A 22,372-nucleotide genomic window follows, 5' to 3' on the forward strand; every position below is an offset into this window, starting at 1 on the left:
ATCCTTCTTTCATCAATTAATTTAATATTATCTACTTTTTGATTAAAAATTATGTATTATCTATACATTTAATCACATTCCTAAGAATGTTTTTTGAAGTAACCAGGCAAGCCATTGTATCTGGGCACCAAAATTCCATGAGATATGCAAAATTTAACACAGACATATGATATAAATGTATAGACTTTTCTTACATGCCTACCCTAAAAGAGATGCTATTATAGATTTAACTACATTAGAATTTTATTAATTTTACAACTTTACTCAAATATTTCAGATATCTAATAAAGCTCAAAATAATTTTCTAATGATCACTGTATGAACTAAAAAACAAAATGAACAACATTAAAACTGTAAGTCTTCTATTTTATAGTTCATTAATTATGTAGCATCAATAAAAAAGAAAAAGTATGTAACTATAGACTGCACAGATGGAATGAAATTACACAGAACGTTTGATTCAAGTATCCCTGGTGACACGGCACAATGCTTTGTAATTCTAAAGACTTCCGAATGAGTACTGTCAATTTCTAGAGTCTGTTATTTCAAATACTTCCAAAAGCATATCCCATGGAATCAAATAAGGCAAAAGAGGGTTCAGTAGCTAAAAAATTTGATGGGGATTAGATTAAGGTTGAATAGGTTTCTTTAATAAAAAACTTTGCAGAGCTTTACCAGGTCATTGTGCGCTATGAAGGGGTTGGGTTTAAAGAATGCAAAACCTTTTTTCCCACCTGGCATCTTACAGGACCAATATCAAGAAAACACAATCTGGGAACCAATAATATAAAACATTCATGGCATGACAAGTTGCATAAGGAAAGAAGCCAATAAAGAGGGCTCAATATCTGAGACATTTCTAAGTTATTACCTCTTCTTCTTCCTGTGCTTCTACTGCTGGTCCATTATGTGCCTCCTGGAAAAGGAGTTTCTTCATCTTTCGATACTGCAGATTGTCCAGCTCTCGTACTGCATCCTTTGTCCTTTGAATGAGATCTATTAACACTGTTTCAGGGCGCTCCCGAAGAACAAACATGTGCTGGATAAAATAGAAGGTAAAAGTCAGGTTGAAACTTATATCTATTTTTTTAATTAGTATAAATGTATCCCTTTCTCAGACTGTAGTTACTATCCTAGTTAATCATAACAGATAATGCATATAATTTATAGCTATCTATTACATTTTTGGCTTCTTATATTTATGAACTTGTCTTCTACATAAATATATATACTCTATGCATACTTATCTATCTCGGTGCATTTAATGGAAACAAGATAACTTTGTTTGCTAAATGAAAATGCAGAGGTGAAATAATCAAAAATCCAATTAAATACTAAGAATTAAGTCTGATAAGAGCCCTAAATAAAGGTTAAATAAAGGTTCATATAGTTTTAGAGCTGATTTCATAGAAAAGGCATGTTCAGTTCTGGTTGTATTAGATTTCAACAGAAATGTTTTTATGGTAAAGTATGTAATATAAACTTGGATATTATGAGTTCCTTTATATGCTGCATAAACAATACTCCATAAAACACTAGCAGGTGATTTAAAGGCATTGTATAGTGATGTTTACCATTAAAATTTAATAAACTTAACCTTAACAATTACAGAAAAGTACAAAGAACAATTCTTTCATTAGAATTATCACTGTTACATTTTAATATATTTCTTTAGAAATTTTCTTTCTTTGTTTTTAAATTTTATTTAAGCAGGGGAGGGTCAGAGAGAGAGAGAGAGAGAGAGAGAGAGAGAGAGAGAGAGAGATACAGAATCTGAAGCAGGCTCCAGGCTCCAGGCTCTGAGCTAGCTGTCAGCACAGAGCCTGACGCGGGGCTCGAACCCATGAACTGTGAGATCATGACCTGAGCTGAAGACGGATGCTTAACTGACTGAGCCACCCAGGCGCCCCCAGAAATTTTCTATTTATAAATTTTGATTTATAGATACATAGTTAGCATACAGACTGCAGAAAGACAGTTTCTGCCTTGAATTCTATGAAATGTCCTTGAATTCTTTTTTTTTTTAATATATTGTTTAATATTTTATTTATTTTTAATACAGAGAGAGACAGAGCATGAGAGGGGGAGGGGCAGAGAGAGAAGGAGACACAGAACCAGAAGCAGGCTCCAGGCTCTGAGCTAGCTGTTAGCACAGAGCCTGATGCGGGGCTCGAACCCACGAACGTGAGATCTGACCTGAGCCGAAGCCGGAGGCTTAACCGACTGAGCCACCCAGGCGCCCCATGAAATGTCCTTGAATTCTTGTAATCCTTTTTACCTTTGTTCAAAAGCATTTCTTTAAAGAAATTTTTCTTTTGCCTTTTGATTTTTTTTACTCAAAAAACTTCTATTTATTTAGCTTTCTGATTCTGTGCTTATGCCTTCAACACTTTAACAATTTTCTGCTCCTCAACAGGAAAGCACACTTGATCCTATCCCAAACACACAGAGCACACCACAGGCCCTGCTGATGTATTTTTCATTTTACTTTTTTATTTTTAAAAATTTTTAGATATTTTATTTATTTTTGATGCAGAGAGAGACAGAGCATGAGAGGGGGAGGGGCAGAGAGAGAAGGGGAGACAGAACCGGAAGCAGGCTCCAGGCTCTGAGCTAGCTGTCAGCACAGAGCCTGATGCAGGTCTTGAACCCACAAACATGAGATCTGACCTGAGCCGAAGTCGGAGGCTTAACTGACTGAACCACCCAGGCGCCCCTGTATTTTTCGTTTTAGATAACCTCATAAGAACTGTAAGTGTCAAAGCACAAACTCCTGGAAGTTGGCCTGGGCACATGGGGATTTTAGTGCTTTCCCAACCTTCTTTTTATAAAGGTGAATGATTCTATTACTACAGGTTTGGGACAGCCTAGTTTTGTTAGAAGCTATGTTGTATTTAGGGCAGCTGATGATGGTACGGCAAATGTCGGACCATTCCGAATGCCTACGGACACCATTCCCGGGAGAGGAAAAAGCTTCTCTCAGGAATTTTAATTACATATTTTATTCTACTTTCACTGTCATAAGTACTGTAATTTCAACTCACTTCCAATTTTTAATACTGAGACAGCTTCATACAATAAAATTTTTTCTATTACCTCTTTTTATGATGAACTGCAACAGAGATATAATTAGGCCAAAGGGAAAGAAGTACCAGATAGATAATTCCTATCATTTTCAATAAAGCTGTGCTAATACATGCTATGAACTGGCAAAATGAATACTATATGCAGATGGGATCTAATCACCATGTTGGGTTATCACCAAAACATTTCTTTGCCTATATTAGTCAAGTGTAAGAAGGCAGTCAGATTCTTTTTCATGAGCCTTAGCTTAGAAAGGCTAAGATATCATGATTTACAATATTCAGTCTTATCCAAAAATAATACATCTTAAATTTCTAAGTATGATAGTTTTCTACATATAAATATTGCTTATTTATCACCAACATAATTTCTAGTTATACTAAGCCTTTTGTTACTATTATGAATACCTATTTATTCAGGCTTTCATTTCTGAGATAGGAGTGAGCTTACTGCCTCGAATCCCACAAGCATTACTAAAACTATATTGTTCTTCTACATACTGTGGTTCTAAATAATACAACCAAATGTCAATTTCTTTGTATGTTTGATGTGTTTTAGCGAAAATAAATTATACCTCTCTGAAATTTAAAACATTCCTGTAAAAATAGTCTATTTAAATCTTATAGTGAAAAATCAACAATACTCCTTAGGGGCATAAGAAGACAGAGTCAAATCCTACTTACTACTGCTTTACCTAGATGTTTTAGGAACTACATTAAGTTCAAAAATGTTATTATTGCTATTAATAAGATGGTCAACCTCCAAATGAAATAATCAATTTTTGAGAACAAAAAGCATATACTAATCATGTATTTAAATTAAGTAACCAACCCACTGAAAACTGAATAGAATTTACATGATTCTTAGAATATTTTCATTGCCAAGTCAGAAAAATATATTTCTAAAAAGGAAACAGAAATATGATGTGCATTTTCAAGTTTCTTTTGAAATTTCTTTTCTTCCCTAATAATTATACAGATATATTAGACATCATTTCTTTTTCTTTCATATTATTTTAATATAGGACAGACGAATACATAAAGTATGGTAGACATAAAAATTAAATCAGGGCGTCTGGGTGGCTCAGTCAGTTAAGCATCCAACTTCTACTCAGATTATGATCTCAAGGTTCATGGGTCTGAGCCCTGCACTGGCTCTGTGCTGACAGCTCGGAGCCTGGAGCCTGCTTCAGATTCTGTGTTTCCCTTTCTCTGCCCCTCCTCCACTCACACTCTGTCCCTGTTTCTAAAAAATAAACATTAAAAAAATTTTTTTAAGTTAAATCCAAAGTTAAACTATGTTTTACTAACTTTGAAATATGACACTGTTCCACATAAATTAACATATGGAGTTATAACTCATGAATACATTCTTGCACTTATAAATGGCCAATTGGTACTATCTGGAATATGTAACTATATATTCTATTCAGACATGTACTGCAGTTAGCTAATTTAAAAAAAAACAAATGAATAAACTTTGCATCTAAGAAAAATTCCAAAAGAGAAGAATATATAAAATGAGGATTTTAGTAAAAATTAGTAGAGCATATTTAATATCGACAAAAATAAAAAAAGAATATAAAACACCTTTCTTTAAAAATTATTTTAATTTCTTAAGGGTAGAAAACAAATAAAACTGACCTTTAAAAGTTCCTCTGATGTAGGGCGATCTTGAGGGATTTTCTGGAGGCAAGAATCTACAAAGTTGCGAAAATAATCAGACCTATTGTAAAGGAAAGTATCAAGTGAACATATTGCTATTTCCTTTTAAAAACACATCCACAAACGATACAGAGAAGATCAGCATGGCCCCTGTGCAAAGATGACATACACATTCATGAAGTGGTCCATATTTCTGAGCAACAGGGTTGTATGTAAGTGTTGGATTCTTAAATTCTACACCTGGAACGAATTTTACACTATGTTATTTGGAATTTAAATTAAAACTTAATTAAAGAAAACAACACATCAACAAATCAAGGCATGTGTCTATTGGTGGGAGGGGGGATAGAAAAGGAATGGTAAAGCAGATAAAATATATTGTATATTTTATGTAAGTCTATGAAAAGCTACCTAAGCAATCAATGAATCTACCATTTTCCAAGGACAAATTTACACAGATTATTTAAAAATCCTGTTCCTACAAGTTAAGAAACAAAACAAATAAGCAAAGGGGTGCGGAGAGGGAAGGAGGTGGGGGGGAGAAAGAGGCACAAACCAAAAAATGGACTCAACTACAAAGAACAAACTCATGGTTGACAAAAGGGGGGGGGGAATGGGTTAAACAGGTGATAAGGATTAAGGATGTGTACTTGTTATGATGAGCAAAAGGTGATGTCTGAAATGTTGAATCACTATATTGTACACCTGAAACTAATATTTCAGGGTATGTTCACTGTAATTTAAATAACACTTTTAAAAAATACTACTCCCACATATTTAAGTATCATAACTTGTCCTACACTGAGGCAAAATTAGGGAAGCCAATCTTTCTTCTTTGCAATCAAATTTAAGGTAACATTACTTTCAAGCTTTTTTTCCTTTTTTCTAAGCCGTCTCTCTTTCTTGTTTGCCCCTTGGATCATCTTCTCTGTAGCAATTTTAGAACATCAATCTATTTGTTTTGGAGGGAGCAGTTTTACACCTAAGTATTTAGTATTCCTAAACAAATGCATAAATTTCCATTAAGCCCAGGAAATCAATTAAGATATTTTTTAAAACATCAGAAGTCTGCAATGTATTTTTAAAAAATGTTTATTGTTTACTTTGAGAGAGAGAGAGAGAGAGAGAGAGAGAGAGAGAGAGAGAATGAATGAATGAATGAGTGAGCTGGGGAGGGACAGAGAGGGAGAGAGAATCCCAAGCAGGCTCCATGCTAATATCACGGGGATTGAGGAAGCTCATGAACCATAAGATCATGATGTGAGCTGAAATTAAGAGTTGGACAAATAACTGACTGAGCCACCCAGGCACTTTAGAAGCCTGCAATGTATTATTATTAATGTTACTGATGAGAGTTCAATGAGGAAGGTAGTAAGTAATAGTTACTTCATCAATGTTTGTCTTCCATATTCACATAAGATTTTAAATTCCTTGAAGGCAAGAATTCTTTTTTGAAATTCTAAGTATCAAAGAGTGTAAAGATAGTCTGTGTTCAATACATTTATTACTAATATATACCATAATGGAAAACTGTGTGCCAGAAGATTCCTTCTACATATCTCTAAACAGGTAACAATGATCTATGAATCTGCCTTAAACATATAATCTTAAAAAAAAGTTCCACTAATTTATGTAACTACTTGTCATTTTAAAAGTATCTAGCATTCCAAAGATATCCCCTTGGAAGTTTTCAAATGCTAGACAAACTTGAATATACCTACATACATACACTAAAATTTTCTATCAATGTTAAAAATTCTAGTTTTCTAAAACTGTCAATCTGTTCTCCATAAACAACTTTACATGAATGAGCTTAATTTTATCAAATCAAGGAAGCACTAGAAGATGGAAATAACAGCATTCTGAATATAAATATCATAGTAACAATTAGAAAAATCCCAAAGTTATGAACTATCTGATAATTTTGATAAATTGTTTTACCTATGTTTTAAACTTCATAAATTATAAACCATTCTCCAATAAAGTATCACTATAGGTTGTGGCAATCTATATATTTTAGTTATAAAATACTGTTTAAATTAAGCTATTTATTATATAATCAGGGTTATATGTGTTCCTAAAGTTCAAAGAAAAAAATAAAATTCAAATTTTTGTAAAAAGCAATACTTCTTGCTTCTATGTGGCCTCATCTATCTTTTATTTCTGAACTAAGTTACACGTTATAAAAAGCAGACATAAATAGAGGATAAACATGATATAAGGGTAAAACAAACCAATTTAGTATCTCTTCAAGTAATACACTTTACCTAACTGAAATAAAATCATTGATAACATTATTTTAAAAATATTTAATGTATACAATGTTAAATAATATATGTCCAAACAATACTCACCATTCATTAGACTGTAGTGTAGGGGATTCATTTTGGGCTATGTGATATAAGGCACTCATTGCATTCATATTAAATAAAGGAGGCTTCCTTTCCGCTGTAAAACAAAGAAAACTTTCCTGAGTTTGACAGGAGTCTGTTATATAGAGGCATGCTTGCAGATACTGTTGAAAAATATTTTTTTGGAAATAGTCTCAAACATAGCAAAAGAATTCCAAGTAGAGGTCAAAGAATCTTTTCAAGTGAGTCAATTTACACTAAGTAGCTGGCTTAATGCCCTATCATCCTTAAATACTTCAGTGTATATTTCCTATAAATAAGAACATTCCAGTAAAGCACCACAATTAAATCAGGCCATTAATACTGATATAGAACAATCCTCTAATCCTCAACCCCCATGCAAATTTCAGTCAAAGTTCCAATAACGTCCTCTGTAGCAAAAGCAAGCTTTGATCATTTCCATCAAGGAAAGGGTGCATCTTATCTAAATTGTTAAATTAACATAAAATTGTTCATAATATCTTCCTATAATCCTTTTAATACCTGTAAAATGTGTAGTAATTCTTGATGGTAATTTGTGTCTTTTTTTCCTGATCTGGCTAGGGATTTTATTTAATTGATTCTTGCTTTGATTTTTTACATTCTCTTTCTTCTGCTTATTTTGGGTTGAATTTACTCTTTTGTTTTTAATTAAGTAGGTTCCACACTCAACATGGGGCTTGAATTGGTGACCCTGAGATCTAAACTCGCATGCTCTACTGACTGAGCCAGGTACTATTTTTCTAGTCTCTTAAGGTAATAGCTCAAGTCACAGCCTTGACAATTTTGAAGTATACAAGACTCTTGAATGTTCCTCAATTTGAGTTTGTCCTATGATTAGATTTGAGTTATACATCTTTGGCAGGAATATCAAGAAGTAAAACTTGTATTTTTATCATTGTTAGGTTTTCTCATGAGGTGGTGTATGATTTTGAATGATTCTATTATATATTTTTAAGTTTATATGTTTATTTTGAGAGAGAGCAAGCATAAGCAGGGGAGGGGCAGAGAGAGAGAGAGGGAGAGAGAAAATCCCAAGCAGACTTTGCACAGTCAGCACACAGTCTAGTGCAGGGTTCAGTCTCCTGAACCAGGAGATCAGGACCTGAGGCAAGATCAAGAGTCGGATATTTAACCAACTGAGACACGCAGGTGTCCCTTCCCACTAAATAAAGTTGAATGGAATACTCTTATAAGAAGAAAAAAAGGAAAGGATATTGGACTGGAAGGGGGGAAGCTTGGAGAATCAAGAAGATTGACATATCTTCAATTGTAGTGACAGTTCAATTATCTACCTGGCTCACTTACACTGGGAATTATGGTCCACTACCTATAGCACAGTTCCTTTATGGGCAACAGAATAAAATGTGTGCATAAAATCAAACTGTTACAATATGGCATGCACGCTGTCTTATCTGATATATTTGATGTCTTATTCTCATACTTAATTCAAAGTAATAAGTATCCTAGGTAGAGATAATTCATAAATGCTTTAGAGACTTTCTACATATAGTAAATACAGTAATCACAGACATATTTTACATGTTTAACAAACACTTATTAAATATTGGATACAGATACCTGAAAATTAGTATCGCAGTGCAAAATTATTTTATGTCTAATTTAACAAAGCAAATATACCTACTCTAATATATGTAGAAATTAACAGATAACCAAAGTGAAAACTTTTAAGATTTATTGCTCCCAATATTAACTGTCATAAAACATAAAAAGCTGTGATCTGGTACAGAAATTGAGATAAAATACTGATCAAAACTTTCTACATGTAATAAGGAACAGCTTACCTAGTTCAATACATGTTATTCCAAGAGACCATACATCTACTTTGCCATCATACTGTCCTTCATCCATGGCTAAAATTACTTCTGGGGCCATCCTAAAACATAAAATGTCATTTAAATTAAAAGAAAAAAAAGGATTTTATATATTTTTTTAATGTTTAATTTATTTATTAATTTAGAGGAGACAGAGCACAGCAAGCAGGGGAGGGGCAGAGAGGGAGGGAGAGAGAATCCCAAGCAGGCTCCAAGCTGTCATCACAGAGCCCCACATGAGACTCTATCTCATGAACTGCAAGATCATGACCTAAGCCGAAATCAAGAGTCGAACACCTAACTGAGCCACTCAGGTACCCCAGTATACTATTCTTTAAAAATATAATAACCATCTACATAGAGAACACCTGTGTGAATTCTAGACATTATGTCTGGATGTAAGAATTTTTATAATGAGAAATAAATGCACCACAAGATGTCAGGTAAATATTTACCATTGCATATATAGTATGAGACTTACTCTCCCCATTTGTCATGATCATATCACAGCATCCTAAAGCAAGGATGCCCCAGAGCAGGGTTGCATACTGTAATATTGTATAACCCTTGGGCTAGTGAGTCTTAAATATTTTGGTCTCAGGATCCCACCACAAAAATCTAATTTACACTTGACAGATGGAATTTCATCAATGGCATTGAATGCTGTCAGTTGTTTTCCTTGATGTGACAAGCTCACTCCATGCATTTGAGAAAATATCTGCCACAATAACCAACACTGAATAACCATAGCTTGTCAGCCTTCCTTTTAAATAGGAATAGTGTTCCATGATAAGAGTGGGTGGGTAACTCACAATGAAGACACAATTATAAACCTTACAGGTAGGTGTCTTGGTTATAAAATGGAAGATTAACTCATGTTTTCAATTAGAATCTAAACATTTTTGATGGTACTTTATCTCGTATTTCATCTATATTTGGTGTTAAGCAAGATATACCCTTAGAACAGTTGCTAATGTTCCATAGCATTGTCACCAGACACCCCAGTGTGTGTGAGTGTGTGTGTGTCTGTAAGTGTAAAGACATCCAAATATGTACCTAGTTATTATGTTCCAAATTCTCTATACACAAATTAACAAGTATGTAAATAAAGTAAATTTTCAAATATAAATAAAAGAATGTTTCCAAGTGTTATTTTTTATTTTTAATTGTTTTAACGTTTATTTATTTTGAGAGAGACAGAGCGTGAGCAGGGGAGGGGCAAAGAGAGAGGGAGACACAGAACCTGAAGTAGGCTCCAGACTCTGAGCTGTCAGCACAGAGCCTGATACAGGGCTTGAACCGTGAGCGAGATCATAACCTGAGCCGAAGCTGGACGCTTAACTGACTGAGCCACCCAGGAGTCCCTCCAAGGTGTTCTTTAAAATGCTGAAGTAAGTTTGGGAAATCGCTAAGTTAAGGAGAGCTAAACAGGGCTTTTTATTTGCAGAACTTTTCAGAGCTTTTTAAATATCTAATATTCACCATTAATTTCTAAACAGAAGAATCATTAAGAAATATTATTTGTTCATAGAACCCTTTTTTATTGAAGGGAAATGGACTCTATCAAAACTAGAATTCTATGTAAGAAATTTCTGATCATCTAGATCAGTGGAAGAGTAGAAACTCTTCAAGTTTTTGTTTACCTCCAATGAATTTATGAAGTCTATTTATCCCCTTGTATACTTTTGTGCTCTCTGTATTTTATAAATTTAATAGCTGCAAAGGATATGATGTGCAGCATATGTATATACTTTATATTGTATGTGTGATTTAAAGATATTTAAAATGTGGGGCTGCAGAGTTTTTTTTATTAAACAGCAGCAGCAACAACACATAGACATGTAAATTAGCAAAGCCAGTCTTCACTGTCATATTGATCAGTCAAATCAGAATCACTTTCTGTCAAAAGTCTGACTTTATTTTCAACACAAATAATGTGTTTAATGTGTCCCCATGACAACCATCTCAGTTATGAATTTTACACCAGAAAAAAAAGAACTGGGGAGAATGAAAAAGCAAGGGAAGGGAAGGGAGACAACTGGAAAGGGACAAGGGCTTGCCAAGAGTTTGTGTCTTGACTCCTCAATATTTCCGATAGTTACTATACATTCTCAAATTGTCCTTCTGGTATTGCTTTCAGGCTATTCCATTCCAGACCAATGCATCACTGGAATATTCAGGATGGGTAACAAGTCCTTTTATAAAATGGGAGAGGGAGATTTGGAAGGTGGGTGGAAAAGAAGATGTAGTAGACCTAAGACAACACTTTCACCATACAGAGAGAACATGTGAAAGCTGAAGATTTGGACAATTATTCCCTTCAAATTTGCTGAAATTAATACTGAATTATTTATGGATAAAATAGATGATGCCTAGAATCTACTTCACAGTACCTGGCAGTGGGAGGCAGGTGGAGAGAAGGAAAGAGAAATGAGTACATAGGGCAGGACTGGCAATGGAATATTGTTATTGGGCTTAGGTGACTGGTATGTGAGGCTTTATTACACTCTTGTCTACTTTTACGTGTGTGTGAAATTCTTCATAATTAAAAATAAAACCAAAAAACTCCAAATCAGCTATCAGTCTTCAGATACTCCTAGTCTGAAGACATAGTGAATATAAATCTAAAGAACACACATAAATTTCCACTTAGCATTTCTATCTTCTCCTCACTTGGATTTTCATTGAATTTTTTTCATACCCACACCCAAAATATGATGCAGGTTATAATATGGAAGAAAATGTCAAGAGGACAAATAAAAAAATAGAAGATCCAAGGGCAGCAGTCCAAATCTATATTTGAAACTATGCTTAAAGTTAAAATGTCCAAAATAGCATTATATTACCAAGAAAAAGACAAGACATCTGAAAAAGCATCACCACACATTGCCTATTTCAATTATGAGGATCAGTAAACAGGATTATTCTTACCAATATGGCGTTCCCACAAAAGAATTGGCAGGAGATGCCATGGAAGCTGATCCAAAGTCAGCAAGTTTCACCTGGCCTGGTTCTGTCAGAAGGATATTTCCTGCTTTGATATCTCTGGGTTTAAGGAACACAGAAAATTATTTCTCTTTCCTTCATTAGATGGTGTTGAAATAAAAATTTTTACAATAGGGACAGAGAAATCAAAATAATTAAGTCCTTGGATAATCTCTCAATTAAGATGATGAGATGTAAGATCCACATTAGGAAACAAAAAATACAGAAGTAATATAAATATACAGTAACAATTTTCTAAAAGAGAAGACAAAATAGCAGTAAAAACAAGACAGAAAAATCAAGTAATCTATATGAGCTTAGTCTATATTTGAACTCCCATTTATTGGTACAAATAATGGTCCTAAAAATAAAATTTAATTAGCTGACCATTCCTTCATAATTGTAAAATTTGAGTACACCATTTAAAATAAGAAAGAAAGGAAGGAAGGAAGGAAGGACAGAATGAAGGAACAAAATTTCATACCCCAAATTTGTTTTTTTAAATGTCATTCTTCTTATTTCCAAACCCTAGCATAGTTCTCCTAACTAAACATGAAATGAAAACTGGAACACAGATAATATAGTATCTAATGATCCAAAATTTATTTTCAAGCTTACTTTTTAAAATCAGCAAACACACTATCCATGAAAAATTAGAAAATTATGAATATTTATATAATGGGATTATGTGTCCAAATGGTACCATAACATTCTTAACTTTTGAAAAGAAAAAATTCCAAGTCCTTGTCAATTCTTACTACAGTATTATAATGGATATAATATTAAAGAAATATTTTTCCTTCCACTTGTTTTTTACTTTTTAAAGATTATTTATTTTTGAGAGAGCATGCACATGCAGGGGATGGGGAGAGAGAAGAAAGAGAATCCCAAGCAGGCTCCACACTGTCAGCAGGTGGGGCTTGGATCCCAAGAACTGGGAGACCATGACCTGAGCCAAAATCAAGGGTCAGAAACTTAACCAACTGAGCCACCCACTACACCATCCTCCTACTTGTTTTTTGAAAGAAGAGAGGTATTTTGAGGTTAAGACCTTAGTTTCTAATTCCATCTCAACTCTTCACTTACTTATTAGCATGTGGATTTCTCCTGGACCTTACTATCCTCATCTGAAAAAAATGACAAGCCATTTAACTCACAATGACTCTATTATATAGTTTAATATGTATTGCCCGGTTCACATATATGATAAAAAAATGCTAGTGTCTGTCTAAAATAGACAAAACCTAAGTTAATGCTAAAAATGCCTTATAAAATTAAATCTTTTTTAAAATTTTTAAACATTTTTATTTATTATTGAGAGACAGAGACAGAGCACGAGCATAGGAGGGGCAGAGACCGGGGGAGACAGAGGATCTGAAGGAGGCTCCAGGCTCTGGGATGTCAGCACAGAGCCTGATGTGGGGCTTAAACTCACAAACTGTGAGATTATGACCTGAGCTAAAGTCGGATGCGTAACCAAGTGAGACACTCAGGCGCCCTACTTTCTTTCTTTTTCTTTTTTTGAGAGCAAGAGTGAGAGAGCATGTGAGTGGGCAGAAGGACAGAGAGAGAGACAGAGACAGAGAGAGACAGAATCCCAAGCAGACTCCCCAGTGCCAGCACAAGCCAGACAGTGTGATGCAAAGCTTGAGCCTGCCACAAAGGTGGACGCCACAAATCATGGGATCACGACCTGAGCCAGAATCCACAGTCAGATACTTAATTGACTGAGCCACCCAGACTGCCCTAAAATAGTTTGTTTAATCCAAAGTACTATCCATTATTATGGATTATCAAGGATTAACATTCAACAGCATAGTGTTCAGTCTATGTTGTGGGATCAGTGGCACAATTCTGGCATTATCAGTTACTGGAAAGACAAAAGACCTAGTTCTAGTCTAGTTTATTTGGCTAAGTACATTTAAGAAAAAGTCACAAATTGGGGATTCAGTTTTTCTTTATTTGTAAAATCAAAGAAGACTATAGAATCCCTAATGTCTTTTCCATTTTACAAATTAAATGATTCTACAATTAAATTCCTACCACAATCTATAAAATGCACATGTCAGAAAACCCAACAGCACGTGTAGACAAAGATTAAGAATAGATCTAAAAGGAGATCAAATGTACTGGCATGTTTGTAGGACAACCTAAAAGCATGAGTTTGTAAGATTCTAAAATGCTTTTACTTGGCTAAAACCAATACAACTTTTAGGGTTAATAAGTTCCAGGGTTATTACATAATAATTTTCAAAGTGCTTACCTATGGATCATGGTATGAGAATGTAAGTAGGCTAATCCCTGGAGAGCACCATGTGTAATTGCTGCTATTTCCACTTCTTGTAATGGCTTTTTGTGAACTTAAAATAAGAATTTATTAGAAAATAATTACTATACAGGATATTTTTGTTCAAAAAGAGAAGCACATCTAACATATGCGACTATTTTTAAAAACTAACATTTAACAAGATTTACTTTCCAAAACAATAAAACAAGGCTATTGAACTTTATAATTAGTATTACAGTTGTGCCTAGCTGTTAAGTATATAGTTCACAGCCAATCTTCCCCTAAGCTAACAACATGTAAGAATTAGTTGATTATAAAAACAAAAGTAAGAGAAAATAAGTTCTCCCTTTATTCTCACACATCTTCATTCTGAACAGAAGGAATAGATTAAGCTAAATGACAAAGAAGGAAGAAAAATGTTAAGTCATAATGTACGAAAACTCACTGAGTTCATGCTACTATAGTACATACCATGCTAATAATCTAGAAAAGGCTGTTTTTACTCTTTGTAGAAAGCTTGTACATTATTTAAGAAAACCATACAGAGTTCTCGCTTTATTTTGCTAATACTTATATCTTAAATAACTAAAAAATCTTTTATGTCTGTATTATTTTATTTTGAGAGACAGAGACAGAGAGTGAGTGGGAGAGGGGCAGAGAGAAAGGGAGACACAGAATCAGAAGCAGGCTCCAGGCTCTGCGCTGTCAGCACAGAGACTGACAAAAGGGCTCAAACCCACGGACTGTAAGATCATGACCTGTGCTGAAGTCAGACGCTTAACCAACTGAGCCACCCAGGCGCCCCTTTCTATCCTTAATAATTAAAGGAAACCTACCTTCCAGTAAATCTGAAGCAGATCCTAAACAATATTCCATTACAAGCTACATGGGAAGAAAAATTATAAAAGCATTAAATTAGTAAAAAGATTCTATTTGAGATCAAATAAATTCACCAAGGAGATTAAGAACATGGCTTGATGTAAAACAAACGCTAGTCATCATTTATCTTAAACATTAAAAAAAAATTTTTTTTAACATTTATTTTTGAGAGACAGAGAGAGACAGATCATGAGCAGGGGAGGGGCAGAGAGAGAGGGAGACACAGAATGGGAAGCGGGCTCCACGCTCTGCGGGGCTCGAACCCATGAACTGTGAGCTGTCAGCAGAGCCCAACACGGAGCCTGAACCCACTGTGAGATCATGACATGAGCCGAAGTTGGACGTTCACCTGACTGAGCCACCCAGGCACCCCCATTATTTATCTTAAAAAAATAAATGTTTATACTTGTAACAATTTGTTAAATGATAAAGTTAAGCCAATGATACATTAATCTTTTGTGCCAACATATAATCACATGTACAAGATGTGTATTTCATCTATAATTACTAACTAAAACTATAAAGGAATATAGTTACTGGTTATAACTGTTAGGAAATGGAAAACCTTCCTCTGGATCTATATGTACAAAGTTTAGGTTACAGTTTAAATGTTTCTTTAAAGGAAACATAGAGCGCCTCCTGTGGGTCAGGTATCTTATACATATTAATTAAATTAATCCTCACAGCCACCTTATAAGGTAGGGCCTATTATTATCCTTGGGAACCATTTCTGTTAGAAAATGTGGCCTTCCTCCTTAAAGATTAGTTACTATGCTTATATCACTGTTGGATTACTACTTTGTCACCTCAATGGTAACAAGACAAAATTAATCTCCACCTTTTATAATAAAGTGTCTCAATTCTCTACCGTTAGTATTATTCAGCCAAAGAATTATAAGCAGTTCATATGTCACCAAGATTCACTTCACCAAATCTTTGTGGTTAAACAGATTACAATATATTTATGTCAAAAAAAATATGCCAGCTTTCATCACTGAACAATAGGATTGTTTTTACAATGTTTGATAAACCGTTTGAAAAATGATGCTACTAAAAAATGTCAGAGAACATTTTACCATGCACATAAAAGGTCAGTTAAATCTCTAGTAAATTTGGGGCGCCTAGGTGGCTCAGTTGGTTGAGTATCTGACTTCGGCTCAGGTCATGATCTCACAGTTCATGGGTTCGAGCCCCGCAGAGCGTGAAGCCTGCTTCCGATTCTGTGCGTCCCTCTCTCTGCCCCTCCCCTGCTCATGATCTGTCTCTCTTTGTCTTTCAAAAATAAATAAATGTTAAAAAAAAATTTTTTTTAAATCTCCAGTAAATTTGCAAAAGTTCTATTATGTCTTATTGCCAAGGATTTCTAAGAAAACCTGCTCTTCCTCTCTCAGTATAAACTAACATTTCAAGGTGTTTTTGCATGGCTTTACACAACCATTTTGAAATATTCTTGAATTAATTCATTCTAGATCAAAACCAACTAAACTATAGCAAGGAAAGAAGAAACACCTACCCATGCTGTGTGCTCACGTAAATAGCAGCCTTTGTATTCTATACTGTTGGGATGTTTTATTCTTTGTAGAAACTTGACTTCCTTAATAATATCCTGCCATTTCTGTAGGGAGAAAAAAAAGAATAAAGGAAAGTATTATGAACAGTCGCTTTTCCTTAGAAAGTTATAGAAGAAAAAAGTAATAACTATAGTAAGCAGGGTTACTGCTTTATTTGTAATATTTAAATATCAAACTGACAAATTTAAAAGAAATCACATTTACATACTTTAAACTCAATTACATAATTTATAGAAGTATTCTATTCAGGTAGAACAAATTTTAATTTGACAAAAGTTATCAATGAGTCCAAATACCAAGTATGTTGATGAAAACTATATGCTATATTGAGTGATTTTTCTTCATCGGTTCATCTTCTTTCTTATTTGCAGCTTTACTAATATATAATTTACATCCCATAAAGATGATCTATTGTCTTTTTGGCTTATGTCTTCTACCAAATATTGTTTGGTTTTTTTTAACTCAAATAAAATAATTATTATATTTAAATTCCAAAATGTATACTTGCTAAATGCTAGGAAACAATTGTTATTATATAGGAAAGTTCACAGAAAAAGCAAGCAGTATGAAAACATTTTCTTACAAATTTGATTTTAAGAGCCTTCTTCATTGACAGCTATGAGGAAATACAGTAAATCTTTGGACATAAGCTACTCCATGACAACCTTAGACACTTTCATCATATCCTAAACATACTTATTCTTAAGAAGCAACCAGACAGCAATAAAAAAAATACAGGTTCTTGGGTCCAAAATCAAAGACTCTAGGAGCTTGTAGATGTAGGATGGAAACTAGGAATCTGCTTTTGGCTCTTGTTTCAGTTTTTTCAAGGTTTTCTACTAACTTGGGCTGTATATCTTAAGGCAGGGAAATGAGCATAATAGAAAACTTCAAGAAATGTTTTATAATAATATTTAAGATCATTTATCTCCTATTTTATTTCACAAGTTCTCAACAAAAGACGGTGTTTTATATAAAATGTGTATGACAGAAGATCCTCAATTCAGAAAATGTTTCATGGGCTTTAAACTTCATACTTGAATGCTCTGGAACACAAATTCAGAACACAACAAAGCCTTATTGTAAATGTAAAAAAGACAGACTTTCATGAGGACCATTCCTACTATTTTTGAAGGAATATTAGATATGAAAAGACGATACACTAAAAGATTCGTTGTTCTAGGTGTAACTAATTAAACAGACTCCAACACAGTACCAGTCTGCTGTGAAAACTACTTCTAAAGTTGTCCTATCAGAAATGGCAAATAAAATCAGAGGGAACCTGTAAGAAATGGAGTTTTTTAGGAGTTTCTGACACATAACAAGGGTGAACTTTGAAGACATTATGTTAAGTGAAATAAGCCAGTCACAAAAGGGCAAAATCCTGTGTGATTTCACTTATGTGAGACACCTAAAGTAGTCATATTCATAGAGACAGAAAGTAGAGTAATGATTTCCAGGGGAAGGAAAGAATGGGGAATTATTGTTTAGTGGGTACGGAATTTCAGTTTTCCAAGATGAAAAGAGTTCTGGAGAAGAATGACGGTGATGACTGCATGACAATGTGAATGTCTTCAATGCCACTGAACTGTACATTTAAAAATGTTCAGGGGTGCCTGGGTGGCTCAGTCGGTTGAGCATCCGTCCAGCTTCGGCTCAGATCATGATCTCGCAGTTCATGGGTTTGAGCCCCGTGTCGCGCTGTGTGCTGACAGCTAGCTCAGAGCTTGGAGCCTGTCTTCAGACTCTGTGTCTCCCCCTCTCTCTGACCCTCCTCTGCTCAAGCTGTCTCTCTCTCCCTCAAAAATAAATAAAACACTAAAAAAAAAAATTAAAAATGGTCAAGATGGGGAAAAAAATGGTCAAGATGAGACACTTAGGTGGCTCAGTCGGTTAAATAGCCAATTTTGGCTCAGGTCATGATATAGCGCTCTGTGAGTTTAAGCCCCACATTGGGCTCTGTGCTGACAGCTCAGAGCCTGGAGCCTGCTTCAGATTCTGTGTCTCCCTCTCTCTGCCCTTCCCCTACTCATGGCTCTGTCTTTCTCATTCTCCAAAATAAATAAACATAAAAAAAATTTTTAAATGGTTAAGATGGTAAATTTTATTGTATTTCATCACAATTTTAATAATTAAATTTAAAAATTAAAGCCTAAAGATTCTTTATTTAAAAAGTAGACATGTTACAAAATGAATTTATATAATAAACAGAATAAACATAATCTGACATGAACTAATCAGAATAGCGGACTAAAGTGGTATCAATGCAGTATCAGTATTTTTACTGATTATTTTTTTTCTCAAATTATTTTACTGATTATTTTGTTTCTCAGTATTATTACTGAGTATTTTTGTTTCTCAAATTATTACACACTGCCTATTTTTCAGACTATATATATATGTATATATACATATATATTTACTGTCTGTTGATTATTAAAGTTTGTTTAAAATAAGTCTTACACAATATCTAAACCAATAAAAAATTATACTCAATATAATTCATTGTCAAATGTATCTTATTCTAGTTTACTTTTTCAGAATCTGAAATATAATTCCTCTGATAGTTATGTATTGAACCACAGTTTAAAAAAGCGCACTTCAGTAGCACATGTACTAAAAAATTAAAAGCAAAAGACACAAGTTGGAAGGCTTTTGGGATGTCACAAATGTTCTGTTTATAGTTTAGGTACAATTTTAATGGGCATATTTAGTTGCTGAAAGAAAATTCACTGTGGTACACCTTAATATTTATATACTTTTTCTTATGTACATTTTAATTTTTTGAAAGAATTCCCATCTAACCCTAATTAAGAACAGTATGTCATTCTCTAACATACCAGTAAGAATGTATTTTATTTCACCCACCTCAGTAGACTGCTTCCCACTGTAAGACATTTTCTTGATAGCCACCACTTCATTGGTGCGCACATCTCGTGCCTAAAAAATAAAGCAAGGACTGTTGTAAAAATGAACACAATGATTCTGGGCAATTATTTCTCTAAGAACAAAAACATTTATAAGCTATCACATCAAAAAGGACATAGAAGTGCCTTCAAATAACTTTTAAAAAATAATAATAAATATATATGAAACATCAAATTAACCAGGAGCTCATACTCTGGAAAGAAAAATAAAGCAGGTTTATTTTTCAGTGATCTATTTGAGAGGAAAAATATAGAAATTTAAATAGTATTATATACAGAAAACAAGACTAGTATATATAAGTCTATGCTAATAAATTTTGAAATCTCAATGAAATGGACAGTTTTCTAGGTAAGAATTACTAATCTAAAGAAGAAAATGTGAGTAAAACAAACCAGTGGTGGCATACTGAATACCAATTAATTATCTTTAACATAGTCTTAAGTGGAAAACAGTGTTACCAGAGGAACTCTCCAGGATATGTAAGTGGGAACAAAGGAAAAGATATCCCATTAATTTTATGAAGGCAGTATAACCCAATAACAAAAACCTCACAAAATACCACAAAATAGGATACTAATTCTGTTTGAAAATATAGATGAGAGATCTAAAAAATTTTAAAAACCAACTATTACAGGGCATTAAAAGAAATTTTCATTTGGATAAAATATACTACATTCATGTAAATGCAAAAGATTTTGGTAATAGGAAAACATTTCATCATTTATATATTTTTTAAGTTCAAGGGGAAAAATATTATGTAAGTGCTCAATGAATGCTAAAAAAGCAGGAAAGGCTGAATGCTAAATGTACTCAACTGCAGGGAAGGTAAAATTCCTTAGAAAGCCTAGATGAAAAACATAAATCCTCAACATAACAAATCATGTCTATTGTAAACAACTGCTAATCAGAATAAGACTGCTACAATATCACAATTATTTGCCATTCCTATGGAAATTCTGAAAAAAAGTAATAAAAATGTAACAGAAATATGATCTTTAACTCTTGGAAAGGAAGAGCCAAACATTTATTGTGTACATACACACACAGACACACAGAGTTATGAGTTCATAAAAGGGTCAGGACCATCTGAAATCACCTGTGGAAGAAATGATCTCCAGTTTAGATTTTAATGAATTACCAAAGGTATTTAAAATGTTCAGAAATTTCATTATGATGATGGCTATAACTCAATTTAGTCAAATCACTGAAATGCACAATTAAAGTTGGTGAACTTATGGTACGTAATTCATACCTCAAAACTTGTTTTAAAAAAAAAAGCACATATGTAAATTATACAACTACAGCGCTGCTTTAAAAACTTTTTAGGGGCGCCTGGGTGGCTCAGTCGGTTGAGCGTCCAACTTTGGCTCAGGTCATGATTTCATGGTTCCTGGGTTCGAGCCCCACATCAGGTTCTGTGTTGACAGCTCAGAGCCTGGAGCCTGATTCAGGTTCTGTGTCTCATTCTCTCTCTCCCCCTCCCCTACTTGTGCTCTGTCTCCATCTTTCAAAAATAAATAAATATAAGAAAAAAAATTTTTAAATGAAATAAACACTGTGGGGGCGCCTGGGTGGTTTAGTCGGTTAAGCATCCAACTTCGGCTCAAGTCATGATCTTACAGCTCATGAGTTCAAGCCCCATATGGGGCTTTGTACTGACAGCTTTAGGCCTGGAGCCTGCATCAGATTCTGCCTCGGTCTCTCTCGGCCCCTCTGCTGCCCATGCACTCACTGTCTCTCTCTCTTTCTCAAATATAAATAACCATTAAAATAATAATAGTAAAAATAATAAAAAAGACACTGGGGGGGCACCTTGGTGGCTCAGTTGGTTAAGTATCCAACTTTGGCTCAAGTCATGATCTCATGGTTCGTAAGTTTGAGCCCTGCTTCAGACTCTGTGCCTGGAACCTGCTTCAGACTCTGTCTCCCTCTTTCTCTCTACCCCTCTCCAACTTGTGCTCTCTCTCTCAAAAATAAATAAACGTTAAAAAAAAATAGACACTATGTGGTGGGGCCTGGGAACAACTAATGGCATTTCAATTTCAATTAGTGGATTGGTTAGTGGAAACTTGTACCACTTGTTGTAATGGGTCTGGCGCCTTAGCCCACCCGGCCATCCTGACACCTCACTTGTTGTAATGGGGAAAGTGGATCTAGCCACATAAAGTCCAGCTTAAGTATTATTCAATGAGTTTATTTTTACAAAACATTCTCTACTTATCTGTGAGCCCCTTGATTTTAATCGACAGGTGTTAACAGCTATATTCTTTTCTTTTATAACAGCTTTATTGAAATACAGTTTACATTCCATAGAATTCACACATTCAAATGTGTAAAATGTAATGGCTTTTAGTATAAAGATACATGCAACCATCACTACAATTTTAGAAATTCCATCACTATGATGATTACAAAATGCTGATTTTTTTCCAACGCTATCATTCCCTTCACATTTAATAGGCAGCATTCTGTTATAAGGAAAAACCTCCCTTTTTATTCATCCATCCATCACCTGTCATGGAAATGATGGATTCCTATTTTATTCAGTAGGCTATGATCCATTACCATTAAAATTTTTTTTAAATGTTTATTTACTTTTGAGAGGGGTAGAAGAGAGAAAGAGCAAGCGAGCAGGGAAGGGGCAGAGAAAGGGAGAAACAGAATCCGGAGCAGGCTTCAGGCTCTGAGCTGTCAGCACAGAGCCTGAGGCGGGACTCAAACTCAAAAACTGCAAGATCATGACTTGGGC

At 34.3% G+C, this 22,372-nt stretch overlaps 1 protein-coding gene and 1 pseudogene across 3 annotated transcripts in view; one reads left to right on the forward strand and one right to left on the reverse strand.

Annotated features, from left to right (window-relative positions):
- TAOK1 (TAO kinase 1) overlaps positions 1-22,372 on the reverse strand; it is a 140,072-nt gene that overhangs the window by 25,629 nt on the left and 92,071 nt on the right. The window contains exons 3-11 of one of the 3 annotated variants that reach the window (XM_029927225.1): positions 19,564-19,635; positions 16,638-16,739; positions 15,082-15,127; positions 14,222-14,318; positions 11,905-12,018; positions 8,944-9,035; positions 7,103-7,196; positions 4,728-4,809; positions 872-1,039 (exon numbers count right to left, since the gene is read on the reverse strand). In XM_029927225.1, coding sequence (XP_029783085.1) covers positions 872-1,039; positions 4,728-4,809; positions 7,103-7,196; positions 8,944-9,035; positions 11,905-12,018; positions 14,222-14,318; positions 15,082-15,127; positions 16,638-16,739; positions 19,564-19,635 — 867 coding nt within the window. Of the gene's footprint in view, positions 1-871; positions 1,040-4,727; positions 4,810-7,102; positions 7,197-8,943; positions 9,036-11,904; positions 12,019-13,044; positions 13,086-14,221; positions 14,319-15,081; positions 15,128-16,637; positions 16,740-19,563; positions 19,636-22,372 lie in introns of those variants that run through there. The other 2 variants (XM_029927226.1, XM_029927227.1) reach the window with 2 other exon arrangements.
- Positions 4,846-4,943, forward strand: LOC115283083 (annotated as a pseudogene).

This window comes from Suricata suricatta, chromosome 17 (assembly GCF_006229205.1).
Source record: "Suricata suricatta isolate VVHF042 chromosome 17, meerkat_22Aug2017_6uvM2_HiC, whole genome shotgun sequence".
Classification (NCBI taxonomy): Eukaryota; Metazoa; Chordata; class Mammalia; order Carnivora; family Herpestidae; genus Suricata; species Suricata suricatta.